Source organism: Rhinopithecus roxellana, chromosome 2, assembly GCF_007565055.1.
Source record: "Rhinopithecus roxellana isolate Shanxi Qingling chromosome 2, ASM756505v1, whole genome shotgun sequence".
NCBI classification, from domain to species: domain Eukaryota; kingdom Metazoa; phylum Chordata; class Mammalia; order Primates; family Cercopithecidae; genus Rhinopithecus; species Rhinopithecus roxellana.
The window spans coordinates 64,733,197-64,749,687 of NC_044550.1; the positions used below are offsets into that span (position 1 = coordinate 64,733,197).

At 37.5% G+C, this 16,491-nt stretch overlaps 1 protein-coding gene across 8 annotated transcripts in view; it reads left to right on the forward strand.

The window, feature by feature from the left end:
* Window positions 1-16,491, forward strand: part of LARP1B (La ribonucleoprotein 1B) — a 154,559-nt gene that overhangs the window by 105,055 nt on the left and 33,013 nt on the right. For 7 of the 8 annotated variants that reach the window (XM_010378504.2, XM_030918018.1, XM_010378502.2 and 4 more), the window contains 2 exons: window positions 11,008-11,219; window positions 11,984-12,090. In XM_010378504.2, coding sequence (XP_010376806.1) covers window positions 11,008-11,219; window positions 11,984-12,090 — 319 coding nt within the window. Of the gene's footprint in view, window positions 1-9,482; window positions 9,503-11,007; window positions 11,220-11,983; window positions 12,091-16,491 lie in introns of those variants that run through there. The other variant, XM_030918035.1, reaches the window with a different exon arrangement.

A 16,491-nucleotide genomic window follows, 5' to 3' on the forward strand; every position in this document is an offset into this window, starting at 1 on the left:
TTCATTGTCTTGGATTATATTTGTCTGATTTAGGTGTTAGAGGTGTCATAAAATGAGTGTCATAAAATGAGTCGGTAAGTGTTCTTTCTTTTGTATTTTGGAAGAGTTTGTCTACAATTGTTTATTTCTTACACATTGTTAGCATTCCCCAGTGATGCCATTCAGGCCCAGATACCATCTGGGCCTGGAACTATTGGAATGTTTTAAACTACACATTTATTTATTTAAGAAACATAAGACTAAGTAAGTCTTTTTTCTCAGGTGAGCTTTTGTACCTATTGTATTTGTTCGTTTCCTGGAATTTATAATATGCTCTTTTTCTCCTTTTACTGTTTGTAGGTTCTGTAGAGATATCTCTTCTTTCATTCCTACTCTTTATAAATTTGTGTCTTTTTTGTCTTGATCGATCTAGCTAGAGGTTCATCAGTTTAATTTTTTTAAGTTTTATTTTCATTGATTTACTTCATTTTATTCCAGTTTTATTAATTTTTGCTCTTTATTATTTCCTTTTTTCTTATTTTGTTCCTCCTTTTCTAGTTTCAGTGGAAGCTTAGATCATTTATTTGATACCATTTTTCTTTCCTATTATAACCATTTAATACTACAAATTTCCCCCTAAGTAGTATTTTAGGTGTTATTGCATTTTGATTTTCATTCAGTTCTATATATTTTCTCATTTCTTTTTAATTTTTTGATACATCAGCTATTTAGAAGTGTTTTTGTTTAATTTTTAAAATTTGGATATCTTCCTGAAATCTATTTGTTTGAAATCTAATTTTTAAGGGAGAAGTTTAAATTACTGATTTGAGAGTTTCTTTTCGGATATAAGCATTTAATATTCTCTCTCTCTCTTTATTTATCTATCTCTATATTTTTTTAAGACAGAGTCTTGGAGTCTCGCCCTGTCGCCCAGGCTGGAGTGCAGTGGTATAATCTCAGCTCACTGCAACCTCTGCCTCCTGGGTTCAAGTGATTCTCCTGCCTCAGCCTCCTGAGCAGCTGGGATTACAGGTCTGTGCCACCACACTCGGCTAATTTTTGCATTTTTAGTGGAGACCGGGTTTCACCACGTTGGCCAGGCTGGTCTCGAACTCCTGGCCTCAAATGATCCACCCACTTCGGCTTCCTAAAGTGCTGGGATTACAGGCATGAGCCACTGAGTACAGCCCTTAATTCTGTATATTTTTATTTAAGCACTGCTTTAGCTGCATTCCACAAATTTTGATATGTTGTATTTTATTAATTTTTATTCTTTCAAAACATTTTCTAAATTCTTTTGAGACTTCCTCTTTATGTATTATTTAGGAGCATATCCGGTGTAATTTCCAAGTGATTGGAATTTTTTCAGTTATCCCTCTGTTATTAATCTTATTGATATATAGTTTAATTCTATTATAGCCAGAGAACATACTTTACATTATTTTAAAATTTAAAGTTAATTTATTAATTTCAAATTTGTTTAATTAATTTGCTAATTTTATCACCCACAATATAGTCTGTCTTGGTGAATGTACCTTATACATCTGAGAAGAATGTTTATTATACTATTTTTGAGTAGAATGTTCCATATTGTCTGTTCAATTCAGTTGGTTAATGGTGTTGATGAGTTCTATATCTTTGCTGATTTTTTTGTCTACTGGTTCTATCTTAGAGAGGAGTGTCGAAGTCACCACCTATAATTGCAGACTTGTTTATTTCCTATTTCAGTTCTATCGGGTTTTGCTTCATTTATTTAGCTCTTTTGTTAGTTCACCTTATACCCATTGGTATATTGTGTCATCTTGGTGAATTGGCCCTTTCATTCATGTATGTTATCCTTGTTTGCTTTGAAATTTAGTTTGTCTGATTTTAATATAGCCATTCCAGCTTTCTTTCATTTCTCTCTCATGGTATGTGATGTATCTTTTGCCAACTTTTTACTTTTAACCTACCTATATCATTATATTTGAAGTCAGTTTATTATAGATAGCATATAGTTAGTTCATGTTTTTAATTCAGTCTGACAATATGTCTTTTAATTGATTTGTTTAGACTAATGTAATTATTGGTATGTTTGGATTTAGGTCAACCTTTGTATTATTCATTTTCATTTTTTTTTTTTTTTTTGCTTCTATTGCCCATTTTCTGCATTCTTTGTGTTATTTGTAACTTTTTCTATTACATTTTAATTTATGTACTGTGAATTTGGACACATATATCTTTTTTTGTGTAATTGTTTTTAGTGATTGCTCTAGGGATTTCTAAACACATACTTTTCAGTTTATTTCGAATCAATATTTTACCATTTCAATAAGAATGTAGAAACCTAGGCCGGGCGCAGTGGCTCACGCCTGTAATCCCAGCACTTTGGGAGGCCGAGGCGGGTGGATCACCTGAGGTCGGGAGTTCAAGACCAGCCTGACCAACATGGAGAAACCCCGTCTCTACTAAAAATACAAAATTTGCTGGGCCTGGTGGCACATGCCTATAATCCCAGCTACTAGGGAGGCTGAGGCAGGAGAATTGCTTGAACCTGGGAGGCAGAGGTTGTGGTGAGCTGAGATCGTGCCATTGCACTCCAGCCTGGGCAACAAGAGTGAAACTCCGCCTCAAAAAAAAAAAAAAAAAAAAAAGAATGTAGAAACCTAACCCCCATACCCCCATAGAGATTTTTTTTTTCCTTTCTCTCCCCACCGGCCCCACCCCAAGAGAGAGGGTCTCACTGTTGCCAAGGCTGGAGTGCAGTGTGCACTCATGGCTCACTGCAGCCTCAAACTGCTGGGTTCAAGTAATCCTACCACCTCAGCCTTCCAAGTAGGTAGGACTACAGGTGCATGCCACAAAGCCCAACTAATTTTTTTATTTTTTTGTGGAGACAGGATCTCGCTACGTTGCCCAGATTGGTCTAGTACTCCTGGCCTCAAGAGAAACTCCTACCTCAGTCTTCCAAAGTGCTGGGATTATAGGCATGAATCACCACACTCAGCTGAAATTTCTTTATGTAATGATTGTCTTATATATCTTCATATGTTAAAAAGCCCACCAGACAATGTTTTATTTTTTACTTTCAAGCATGTTTTAAATAACTTAAAAGGAGAATATTATATTTATCCAGACCTTTACCATTTATCTTGCTGTTCCTCTATTTGTGATATTTCAGGTTTCCTTCTGTTATCATTTTCTTCTGTCTGAAATACTCAGGTTAGCAGTTCTTTTAGAGCAGTTCAGTTGGCTATGATTTCTAGTTTTCTTTCTTCTGAGAATGTCTTTATTTCGCCTTATTGCCAAGGATATTTTCACTGGATAAAGAATTCTGGACTGACAGTTGTTTTCTGTTAGTGATTCAGAATTGTTGTACCACTTCTTTCTGTCCTCCGTGGTTTTTGGTATAAAATTTTATAGTCATTCAAATTGTTTCCCTACAAGTAATGCATCTCTAGCTACTTTCAAGATTTTTATTTTTTTCATCTTAAGTTTACAGCAAGTACAGCAAGTAGAGTGTGATGTGCCTTGGTATGAAGTTCTTTGGGTTTATCCTGGATAGGATTGTCTGTTTCTTAAATCTGTAGGTTTGACTTTAGACAAATTTGGGAAGTTTTCAACTATTATTTCCTTAAAAAAAATTTTAACCCTGCATTTCTTCTCTCCTAGACCTTTTATTGTCCCACGGGTTCTTAAGATTTGGCTGATTTTTTTTTCAGTTTCTTTTTTTTCTGTTGTTGAGGTTGCTTTTCTGTTTTCGGTTCAGTTTCTGTTGATTCTGGTTGCTTTTAATCTTCGTCACCCATTTTAAGCACCTTAATTACGATTGCTTTGGTGTACTTTTCATGTTTCTTGTGCTTGAACTCACTGAGTTTTTAAAATATGTGTGTTTATACATTTTTAATCAAATTTGGAAAGTGTTCAGCTGTTCCTTTAAATTTAAAATTTTAATTAAAAAATTAATAGACTGGGTGTGGCAGCTTATGCCTGTAATCCCAGCACTTTGGGAGGCCAAGGCAGGTGGATCACCTGAGGTCAGGAGTTCGAGACCAGCCTGGCCAACATGGTGAAACCCCATCTCTACTAAAAATACAAAAATTCGCTGGGTGTGGTGGCGCGCACCTATAATCCCAGGTACTTGGAAGGCTGAGGCACGACAATCACTTGAATCCGGGAGGTAGAGGTTGCAGTGAGCCAAGATTGTACCACTGCATTCCAGCCTGGGTGACAGTGAGACTCTGTCTTTAAAAAAAAAAAAAAAAAGGCCGGGCGCGGTGGCTCAAGCCTGTAATCCCAGCACTTTGGGAGGCCGAGACGGGCGGATCACGAGGTCAGGAGATCAAGACCATCCTGGCTAACACGGTGAAACCCCGTCTCTACTAATAATACAAAAAACTAGCCGGGCGAAGTGGCGGGCGCCTGTAGTCCCAGCTACTCGGGAGGCTGAGGCAGGAGAATGGTGTAAACCCGGGAGGCGGAGCTTGCAGTGAGCTCAGATCCGGCCACTGCACTCCAGCCTGGGAGACAGAGCCAGACTCCGTCTCAAAAAAAAAAAAAAAAAAAAAAAGATAAAGTTAATAATGTTTTCCTGTTCTTTTTTCTCTTTCTCTCAAGACTCCAATTACATGTATAATTTATATTAGGGCACTTGAAGTTGTCCCATACTTCATTAATGCTCTGTTTTGTTGTTGTTGTTTTTCAGTCCTTTTACTCTGTTTTTGTTTTAAGTAACTTTTATTCCTCTCTTCAAGTTTATTAGCCTTTTCTTCCACAGAGTCTATTTTTAATCCCATCCAGTGTGTGTGTGTGCGTGCGTGCGTGTGTATGTGTATGTTTTGAAATCTCAGCTGTCGTCCTTTTCTCATCTAGAAGCTTGATTGGATCCTCTTTTATACTGCCTATATATATTTTTAATATGCTTGTGTTTTTCTGTACTTTATTGAATACACAAAATATAGTTATGATTTTTTTTTTTTTTTTTTTGCTAGCAAAGTATAAATCCAGGATTTGGATTCATATCTATCTGACTGCTATAGTTCAGTGGCCAGCAAATTATGGCCTATTGACTGAAACTAGCCTGCTATGGGCCAATGTGATAACGCTGGTCATTTATATATGGCCTCTTGCTGTTTTTATGCTACAAAGGCAGAGCTGAGCTGTTTCAACAGAGACCTTACGTCTTAAAAAGCAAAAAATATTTGCTATCTGACATTTGTAGGAAAAGTTTGCTGAGTTCTGCTTTAGAGGCATTTTTATTTATAAAAAACCTTAAGTGCCAGTTCTCATGTAGCATTTTTAATTTTTGACCTTCACTAAACACTAACAGCATAATACTGAGTTTTATTTTTATAAAGGCAGTGGAGACTGTAGACAAGGCTCATATGGTTCAGGTATGAAGCTGTGCAATGATCTGATTTGGTAGTGATAAAATTTGGAAAACCTTAGATAGTAGAATAGTTAGCACACCCCTAAGTTCAGTGGTTTTTACATTTAGCATGTGTAAGGTTCACCTGGGAAGCTCGTTGAAACAGATTAAAGGACTCTGTATCAACTTTCTGAATCAGTAAGGTAGGTGGGATATGAGAATATACATTTCTAACAAGTTCCCAGGTCATGCCAATAGTTCTATTTGGGACCATACCTTGAAAATTACTGCTTTAACCCTTTTTAAGTGTATCATTTGAATTTCAGTAAATGTATAAAATTGTATACCAGCACCACAATCCAGTTTTAGAGCAATTCCATCATACTAAAGAGTTCCTCGTGCACATTTGCAATCAATCCCAACATTCACCTTCAGCCTGAGGCAACTAGTTATCTTTCTTTCACTATGGTTTTGCACTTTTCAGAAATTTTATATAAATGGAATCATATGATACATAGTTATATACTTGGAATCTTTCACTTAACATAATATTTTTGAGATTCATCTATGTCATGGCATGTATCAGTACCTTTCTTTTATTGCTAAGTATTATTTCATAGAATGAGCATACTACATTTTTTTGTCCATTCAACATTTTATGGATATTTGGATTGTTTCTAGTTTTGGCTATTATGAAAAATGCTATTATGACTATTCATGTACAAGAGATGGCCTATGCTTTTGATTAAAAGGAAGTTATAATATATAGATGATATTCGTATATTATGCTATGCTTGTAGTTGACAAAAAATGTTAATATGTTCTTGTTTCCTAATATATTTCCAATAATATTTTAATATTTACTATGAATATTTTATGTTCTTATAATGAACTAATATTTGATAATTTTATGTCAAAATATTATAAATTGGTATATGATAGTCTGTAAAAATTTTGTAAAATGTTTCTTTTGAGATAACCAACGTACTCTATAGATGTTAATCTTACAAAATTAATATATCTACTCTTATTGGTGGGCAAAATTCACCCTGAGCACCTGGAATAAAATAAGTATAAAACAAATAAAACTTAGCTTTTGATGTTGGAAATGTTCCGATACAGATAACAATAGGGAGAATTGTTTTTTTTTTTTTTTTTTTTTTCTTTTGAGGCGGAGTCTCGCTCTGTCGCCCGGTCTGGAGTGCAGTGGCCCGATCTCAGCTCACTGCAAGCTCCGCCTCCCGGGTTTGCGCCATTCTCCCGCCTCAACCTCCCGAGTAGCTGGGACTACAGGCGCCCGCCACCTCGCCCGGCTAGTTTTTGTATTTTTAGTAGAGACGGGGTTTCACTGTGTTAGCCAGGATGGTCTCGATCTCCTGACCTCGTGATCTGCCCGTCTCGGCCTCCCAAAGTGCTGGGATTACAGGCTTGAGCCACCACGCCCGGCCGGGGGAATTGTTTAACGAAATCCTCATGTATCCATCTCACCTAATTTCAACAATTGTTAATAGGTTGACATTCTTTTTTAATCTGTACCTTGCCTCCCAATCTCTTTCTGGTATTCCATATTGAATCTCAAAATCATATCATTTCTTCTGGAAATACTTCACTATATATTGCAAACTGACTAGGACTTACAAAACAAGTATGTATGTAAATTTTTACAGCACCGTTATTTCACCTAACAAAATTAGCAATAATTTTTAATATAATCTACTATGCAGTATATGTTTAGTTGTCCCTAATTGTCTGAAATATATTTTTCAAATTGTTTGATTGAACTAGGACGAAACAAGATGCAAACATTGCAATTGACTGATAACACCATTAAATCAATCTTAATCTCTAATTATTTCTCTTCCCTTGTTTTTCCATGACAATGATTTGTTGAAGAAACTGGTTAATTTGTTGAAGAACCTGGTAGGATTTCTTATGATCTACATTTACCTGACTGTATCTTCTTCATATCATTTAGTGTATTCTTTTTTTTTTTTTTTTTTTTTTTTTTTTTTTTTTTGAGGCGGAGTCTCGCTCTGTCGCCCGGACTGGAGTGCGGTGGCCAGATCTCAGCTCACTGCAAGCTCCGCCTCCCGGGTTTACGCCATTCTCCTGCCTCAGCCTCCCGAGTAGCTGGGACTACAGGCGCCCGCCACCTCGCCCAGCTAGTTTTTGTATTTTTAGTAGAGACGGGGTTTCACCGTGTTAGCCAGGATGGTCTCGATCTCCTGACCTCGTGATTCGCCCGTCTTGGCCTCCCAAAGTGCTGGGATTACAGGCTTGAGCCACCGCGCCCGGCCTCATTTAGTGTATTCTTTATCCCATGTATTACTAATGAAGTATAAGTACAAAGGATTTAGGTATAGAAGATTGAGTATATTCAAGTTTTGGCATTGTTTTTTTCCTAGTAGCAAGAATATTTCTTAGGAAGACTTGTCTATTTCCTATAACATCATAGTATGTCTGTCACTCCCACTTTTACTGATGCTGTGATTCATGATTTGACTCAGGTGTTGTCAGCCTGATCCTTTCATTAACAAGTTTCCCTCCAATCTTTTACTAAATGGTTTTAGCAGCTATTGATGAATATTCCCTAGATTTCCTCTATGTCAGTAGAATTGCAAAATGGTTATCTTCTGATTCCGTCATTTCTTCTGCAATCCTTACGTAAAATTTTCATATGAAAAATCTTCTTTCATCAACTCTTTGGTTACCCTGAAATTCAACTTTTACAGACAAGGAAGGATAAATGCTTGCTTCTTTCTTTTTATTCAGTTTATTGGTTTTCAAAATAATGAGTTGGTGCCCTAGGAAACTCTAAATGTGATGGAGCTTATTTATTCGATGTGTTTAATCCATTTTGGTCATTGTTTTTAGTGGTCAAATTGTTTTATTTTTGACTGGTGAACCTCTAAGATTTACTCCTGTGTCCTTTGATTTATGCTAGTATTTTAAAAACTACTTTATTGCTTTTTTGCTACTTTATTGCTCAAGATTTCCCAGGCTCAGATTATACATTCTGTACTCCAGATGTTATTTCTTTGAGGAGAACTAATTAGTGGGAAATGGAATTTATAGACCATAATCTAGGTGATAGGAAGCTTACTGTTTCTGGGTTGTTACTGCTCCTAGATCTTTGAAAATGTCTTTCACAAAGGTACTGGATTTAACACATTTTTCAGTATATGTTCATGTTTTTATCTCTAGGATTGTATCTCTCTCTCTCTCTCTATATATATATGTGTGTGTGTGTGTATATATATATATGTTTTTTTTTTTTTTTTTTTGAGATGAAGTCTCGCTCTTGTTCCCCAGGCTGGAGTGCAATGGCGTGATCTCAGCTCACTGCAACCTCCACCTGCCGGGTTCAAGCAATTCTCCTGCCTCAGCCTCCTGAGTAGCTGGGATTACAGGCGCCTGCTACCATGCCTGGCTAATTTTTGTATTTTTAGTAGAGATGGGATTTCACCATGTTGGACAGGCTGGTCTCAAACTCCTGACCTCAGGTGATCTACCTGGCTTGGCCTCCCAAAGTGCTGGGATTACAGATGGGAGCCACTGCACCTGGCCAGATTGTATATATTTTTGGTATAAGGAAAACAGTATTAACACAATTCAGTTAAGTTTAGCATTCCTTTGATGAGGATATATTTTTTCCCAGACATTATGTATGGTAGGCACTAGCATTCGATGCAATTGTGGTAGTTGCTTTCTGGGAAGCAGTGAGACTTACTTTTGGCATCTATGGGATGATATGTAAGAAAATAAATTTTAATTTAATAAATGAAACAATAAATGGAGAAAATACAGACACAGCACAAAGGTGTTCAAGGAATGCTTCACATTTCCAAGAAAGGTAACATCTGTGCTGGGTATTAAAGGAAGGCTATGATAACTGTTGCATTGGGTATACAAAAGATTCAGGAAAGGGACTTTCAGACAGAAGAAAAAGCATATGAAAAGATACAGAACAAGGATCAGGACTGACAGTTTCGTGCTATTTGTGTCACCAAGATCAAAGTGGAAAATGACAACAGATGAGGCAAAATCAGCAAAATCTCATATGCCAGGGTAAAGAGCCTAGGCTTATTCTAGAGGCAAATGGGAAACACTGAAGAATGTTAAACAGAAATATGAAATGATCTAATTTTCTCCTCAGAATAATCATTCTGGTAACAGTGAGGAAAATGGATTGGGAGAGGAAATGGCAAATGTGTAAGTTCACTTTTGACTTTACAAACTCGTGCCTAGAATAGTGCTTGGCAGATAGCAGGCACTTAACAATATTTGTTGAGTGAAAAAACAAAAAGTTGTTATATGAATCAAAAGAAGTAGATAAGTCTGAAGAAAAACCACACAGAAATAGAGACTATTTTTTTTGTTGCTATTACTTGATTTATCTGCTGGCTTATTTGGTATCTTACCATAAGATTTTCATGAGCAAATCAGTAAGTAAAATAACAGAAAAAAAAAAAAAAAATAGTCGAAGGGTTTGAATAGCAGGCTCACAAAAGAGGAAGTCTGAAGGGTAACTAGATATATGAAAACATGCACAATTTCACTAGCAACAACTAAGGAAATGCAAATATTTAAATCCCATGAGATGGAAGAATAGTTAAGAGTTTAAACAAAACACAGTCTTCACCAGGATGTTGAATTGTTGGAATTCTCACATGCTGCTGGTGAGAGTGTAAGTTGGTGAAATCATTATAGAAAGTAGTTTGGCAGTCAGTGGTCATTAAATCAGAAGATGCACATCTCTCTCTTTTTTTTTTTGAGAGGGTGTCCTGTTGCCCAGGCTGGAGTGCAGTGGCACCATCTCAGCTCACTGCAAGCTCTGCCTCCCCAGTTCACGCCATTCTCCTGCCTCAGCCTCCCAAGTAGCTGGGACTACAGGCGCCCGCCACCACGCCCGGCTAATTTTTTCGTATTTTTAGTAGAAACGGGGTTTCACCGTGTTAGCCAGGACGGTCTCGATTTCCTGACCTCACGATCCCCCCGCCTTGGCCTCCCAAAGTGCTGGAATTACAGGCGTGAGCCACCGCGCCCGGCCAGATGCACATCTCTTTTGACTCAGTATTTCCACTCAGATATAAACCCTAGAGAAATGCTCATACTTGTACAGAAACATATTCAACAATGTTGATCACAGCATTGTTGATTAAACAAAATACTTTGAAATAATATAAATGTCTCTCTGCAGGAGAATGGATAAATTGTGATATATTTATACACAACATACTATTCAGCACTGAAAATGAACAAATTAGAGTTATGTAAATAAAACATGAGAAACGTTTACAAAGTGATATAGTATTATGTTACATATATAAAGTTAATTATGCAAAATAATATTACATATATGTAATAATAGATCAAAATTCCAAATTTAAGAGGCTAGTTATCTCTGAGAAAGGAAAGCAGGAGGGAAATGGGATTAGGGGAGGTTACATAGGAAGCTTCACCCTTTCTTTAAAAGAAAAAGTCATAAACAGATATAGAAAAATAAAAATTTTATAAAGCTAGATAATGGTCAAAAAAGTATTTGTTATTTTTGTCTTTATATATTTGAAATGTTTTCAGTGAAAAATCCTTTGAGCTTAGAGAATTCCATAATTATCCTTATTCTCAAAGTAAAATATTTTCCTAGCATCTAAATAATTTAAGAGTTTTTTATTTTGCAGATTTGACTGATGAATTAGCTCAGAAGCTATTTGATGTTTCAGAAGTAACTTCGGCAGCAATGGTTTGTTCGTTGCCTACAGCAGTTCCAGAATCTCCTAGAATTCATCCTACAAGAACACCCAAAACACCTCGAACACCTAGGTTACAAGATCCTAACAAAACACCAAGATTTTATCCTGTTGTTAAAGAACCAAAAGCCATTGATGTAAAGGTATACAAAACAACCAGGAATATAAGGCTTGCATTTTGTATCCTTTAACATTACAGAATGAGATGTTGTCATTTCTATAACATCACATTAAAAAGTGTGTGTTATAACTTGTAATATTTCACTTAAAAATCGTACTTTACTATAGTGATAGTTTCTCGGGTTAAGAAATTTTTTGATTGGGCATGGTGGTTCATGCCTGTAATCCAACACTTTGGGAGACCAAGGCAGGTGGATCGCTTGTGCCCAGGAGTTGGAGACTAGCCTGGGCAATGCCGTGGGACCCCATCTCTAAAAAAATACAAAAATTAGCTGCGCATGGTGGCATGTGCCTGTAGTCCGAGCTACTTGGGAGGCTGAGGTGGGAGGATTGTTTGAGCCTGTAGGGGTCAGGGCTGCAGTGAGCCATGATCATACCACTGCACTCCAGCCTTGGCAACAGAGTAAGACCCCATTTAAAAGTAAACAAACAAACAAAAACCTTTTTTACAATTGGATAGTGTAATTAAAGACGAACAGAAAGTATAATGAAGAATCACACTAAGGTGCACTTCGTTTGATCCTTGTGTCACAAACCTACCAAAGGACCTTATTAAGTTTTGTAACTTGTGTGTGAGATTTTTGAGTTTTGTGACTTCATATGATTTCACAATGTGTTATCTACAGTATGAAAATGTTTGAGTTCATTTATAGTCAGAGGGTTTTAATTTACTTGTGAAGTTCACACTATTGAAACTAATTGCAATGCTTGACTTTATTTTCTTTAGAGTCCAAGAAAGAGAAAAACAAGGCATAGCACAAATCCCCCTCTAGAGTGTCATGTTGGTTGGGTAATGGATTCCAGAGACCATGGACCAAGAACATCCTCTGTCAGGTACTATATTTCTCAAACATTACTTTTTTGTTCTTGATTTGAAGTTTTGTGAAAACAGTTACTAATTAGATATTTCAAAGTATTTAAAAATTAATATGTTAGCAAATTAGAGAACAATGAAAATGGTACAAAGAAGCCAAAGAAGAGATAAGTTTTACAAGTATGTTAAGGAAATAATCCAGTAAGACAGTTTTTTTTCCCATTTAAATTATTTTTCACAAATGTGAACTCTTAGATTTATAAACTATGTAGGTCTATGAAAGTTATTATCTTTGGAAAAATCCCAGAGTCTTAGTGGCATTTGATAGGTTCTTAGTAGATATTTATTGAGGGCATTAATGTGCTAAACACACTACTCAAACTATATAAATAATATGGAAACAAAGCATTATTATTTTGCTTTTTTACCCCATTTTTGGGAAATCATTTAGATTAGCTGATTTTTAGCAGGAATTTTTTTTTATAAGAAAGAAGAAAATTAATTTAAAAAAAAAAGAAGACTAGAGCAAATCTTTTAGAGTGCCAGTGATATGCAAAGCACTGTGGTATGTTTTGTCCTTCAGAGGGGTTGCAGAGATGATTTATTGCTCATTGCTTTGTGATTCTTTCTTTTAAATAAAAATAGAGACAGAATCTTGCCCTGTTGCCTAGGTGGCCTCAAGCAATCCTCCTACCTCAGCCTCTAAAGTGCTGGGATTTTTTTATTTTTTATTTTTTGAGACAAAGTCTCGCTCTGTCACCCAGGCTGGAGTGCAGTGGCACAATCTTGGCTCACTGCAAGCTCCGCCCCCTGGGTTCAAGCAATTCTCCTGCCTCAGCCTCCCAAGTAGCTGGGACTACAGGCGTGTGCCACCACGCCCGGCTAATTTTTTGTATTTTTAGTAGAGACGGGGTTTCACCATGTTAGCCAGGATGGTCTTGATCTCCTGACCTGGTGATCTGCCTGCCTCAGGCTCCCAAAGTGCTAGGATTACAGGCATGAGCCACCACGCCCAGCTAAAGTAGTGAGATTATAGGCATGAGCCACCTCACCCAGCCTGTGTTTCTTAAACACCATTTTGTGTTTATACTAAATATTTTCAGAATAATTAATGGATAGTTTTTCCACTTGAAAACTTTGGGAAAATATGTTTTTGACTGGTTACTAGAAAAGGATTAGTTAGTTTCATGAAAAGAAATGCTAGGGAGTTTATCATGCTCTCAAAACCTTGAAATCTGTCTATTTAGTGATACACATTTGATTATTTTACATTGTTCTTACTAGATATATTGTCTCTAAAAGATAAAAAGTGCATATGTTCTTCTGCACACCTGTGGTATACTAATAGTTATTCTGGGGTTATAAGTGACTTTTCAGTTTTTTTCCCCAGAGTATTTCTTTTTATTGGAGCAGTATATTTAGAGATCAACAACAGTGAAAAATGTTTAATTTACCTAATGAAGGACATCTTGTCTTTGTTGCTTCCAAGTTTTGGGAATTATGAATAAAGCTGCTATAAACATCTATATAAAGGTTTTAGTGTGGACATATTTTAAAATCCCTTGGATAAATACTAAGGAGCATGATTGCTGGATTGTATGATAAGAATATATTTAGTTTTGTAAGAAGCTGCCAACCTGTTTTCCAAAGTGGCCCTATCATTTTGCATACTCACCAGTAATGTTTCTTTTTAACCTTGGTAATGTCTTGTTTTGAAGTCAGCCTTGTCTGATATTTGCCAGCTTTCTTTAGATGAGTGTTTGCCAGTGTATCTTTTTCTGCCTTTTTACTTTTAAGCAATCTCTTTGTTTTAAAGTGGGTTTCACGTAGGCGGCATATATTTGGGTCTTTCTTTGCTTTTTATAACCCAGTCTGATAACGTGTTAATCAGTATGTTTAGACCGTCCACATTGAGTGTAGTTACTGATGTGGTTGGATTTAAATCTATCATTTCTTTGTCTCGTCTATTCTTTTTTTTTTTCTCTTTTTTTTTTTTTTTGAGACTGAGTCTCACTCTGTTGCCCAGTCTGGAGTGCAATGGCACGATCTTGGCTCACTTCAACCTCCAGCTCCCAGGTTCAGGTGATTCTCCTTCCTCAACCTCCTGAGTAGCTGGGATTACAGGTGCCTGCCACCACGCCCAGCTAATTTTTGTATTTTTAGTAGAGATGGGATTTCACCATGTTGGCCAGGCTGGTCTCGAACTTCTGACCTCAGGTGATCCACCTGTCTTGGCCTCCCAAAGTGCTGGGATTTTAGGCATGAGCCACTGTACCCAGCTGCCTCATCTATTCTTCATTCTTTTTTTTCTTTGTTTGCTTTCTTTTGGATTGAGTTTTTATAATGATCCTATTTTATCTCTACTATTGGCTTACTAGTTATATCTCTTTTTATTTTTTACTGATCCTTTAGAATTTACAGGTATACCTTGTTTTGCTGTGCTTCATAGATACTGTGTTTTTCACAAATTGAAGGTTTGTCACAACCCTGTGCTGAGCAAGTTTATCAACGCCCTTTATCCAACAGATGTGCTCACTTCATGTCTTCATGTCTCTGTGTCACCTTTTGGTAATTCTTGCAATATTTCAAACTTTATTATTATTATTATTATATCTTTTTTTTTTTTTTTTTTTTTTTTGAGACAGAGTCTTGCTCTGTCACCCAGGCTGGAGTGCAGTGGTGTGATCTTGGCTCACTGCAAGCTCTGCCTTCAGGGTTCATGTCATTTTCCTGCCTCATCCTCCTGAGTAGCTGGGACTACAGGTGCCCGCCACCATGCCCGGCTAATTTTTGTGTGTGTGTGTGTTTTTTTAGTAGAGATGGGGTTTCACCATGTTAGCCAGGATGGTCTCGATCTCCTGATCTTGTGATCTGCCCGCCTCGGCCTCCTAAAGTGTTGGGATTACAGGTGTGAGCCACTGCGCCTGGCCTTTTTTTTTTTTTTTGAGACAGAGTCTCACTGTGTTGCACAGGCTGGAATTCTGTGGCACAATCATGACTCACTGCAGCCATAACCTCCCAGACTCAAGTGATCCTCCCATTTCAGCCTTCTGAGTAGCTGGAACTATAGTTGCATGCCACCATGTCCAGCTAATTATTTTTTATAGAGATGGGGTCTCACTCTGCTGTCTGGGCTGGTCTTGAACTCCTAGACTCAAGCAATTCTCCTACCTCGCCCTTCCAAAGTGCTGGGATTACAGGCATGAGCCACCATGCCCAGCTACTATTTTGTATTTTATGGTGATCTGTGGTTAGTGATCTTTGTTTTTTTTTTTTTTTTTTTTTTTTTTGAGACAGAGTCTCGCTCTGTCGCCCAGGCTGGAGTGCAGTGACTGGATCTCAGCTCACTGCAAGCTCCGCCTCCCGGGTTTACGCCATTCTCCTGCCTCAGCCTCCCGAGTAGCTGGGACTACAGGCGCCCGCCACCTCGCCCGGCTAGTTTTTTGTATTTTTTAGTAGAGACGGGGTTTCAGCGTTAGCCAGGATGGTCTCGATCTCCTGACCTCGTGATCCGCCCGTCTCGGCCTCCCAAAGTGCTGGGATTACAGGCTTGAGCCACCGCGCCCGGCCGGTTAGTGATCTTTGATGTTAACTATTGTAATTGTTTTGGCACACCATGAACCCCGCCAAGATAAGACGGTAAACTTAATCAATAAATGTTGTATGTTTTCTGGCTGCTCCACTGACTGGCCATTTCTCCATCTCCCCCCTTCTTCTTGGGCGTCCCTGTACCCTGAGAGACAACAATGTTGAAATTAGACCAACTAATAACCCTACAGCGGCCTCTAAGTGTTCAAGTGAAATTAAGAGTCAAAATTCTTCAAAATTAGAAATGCCATCATTAATGAGGAAGGCATGTTGAAAGCCCCAAGATAGGCTGAAAGCTAGATGTCTTGTGTCAAACAGCCAAAATATGAAGGCAGAATTTTGGAGGGAAATTAAAAGTGCTACTCCAGTGAATATACAAATGATAAGAAAGTGAAACAGTTTTATTGATGATAGCGAGAGAGTTTGAGTGGTCTGAGTAAAAGATCAGACCACCCCCAATATTCCCTTAAGCCAAAGTATAATCCAGAGCAAAGCCCTGACTCTCTTCAATTCTATGAAGAGGCGAGGGAGGTGCAGAAGAAAAGTTGGAAGCTAGCAGAAGTTGGTTAATGAGGTTTAAGAAGCTGTCTCCATAATATAAAAGTGCAAGGTGAAGGAGCAAGTGCTGATGAGGAAGGTGCAGCGAGTTTTAAGGAAGATTTAGCTAAGATAATCAATAAAAGTGGCTACATTTCTGCCGGTCTAGATCTGAAAAAAAAAAGTGTGGCTACCTTAAACAATAGATTTTCAATGTAGACAAAACAGCCTTCTATTGGGAGAATAAGCCATCTAGGACTTTCATAGTTAGGAAGGAGCAGTCGATGTTTGGCTTC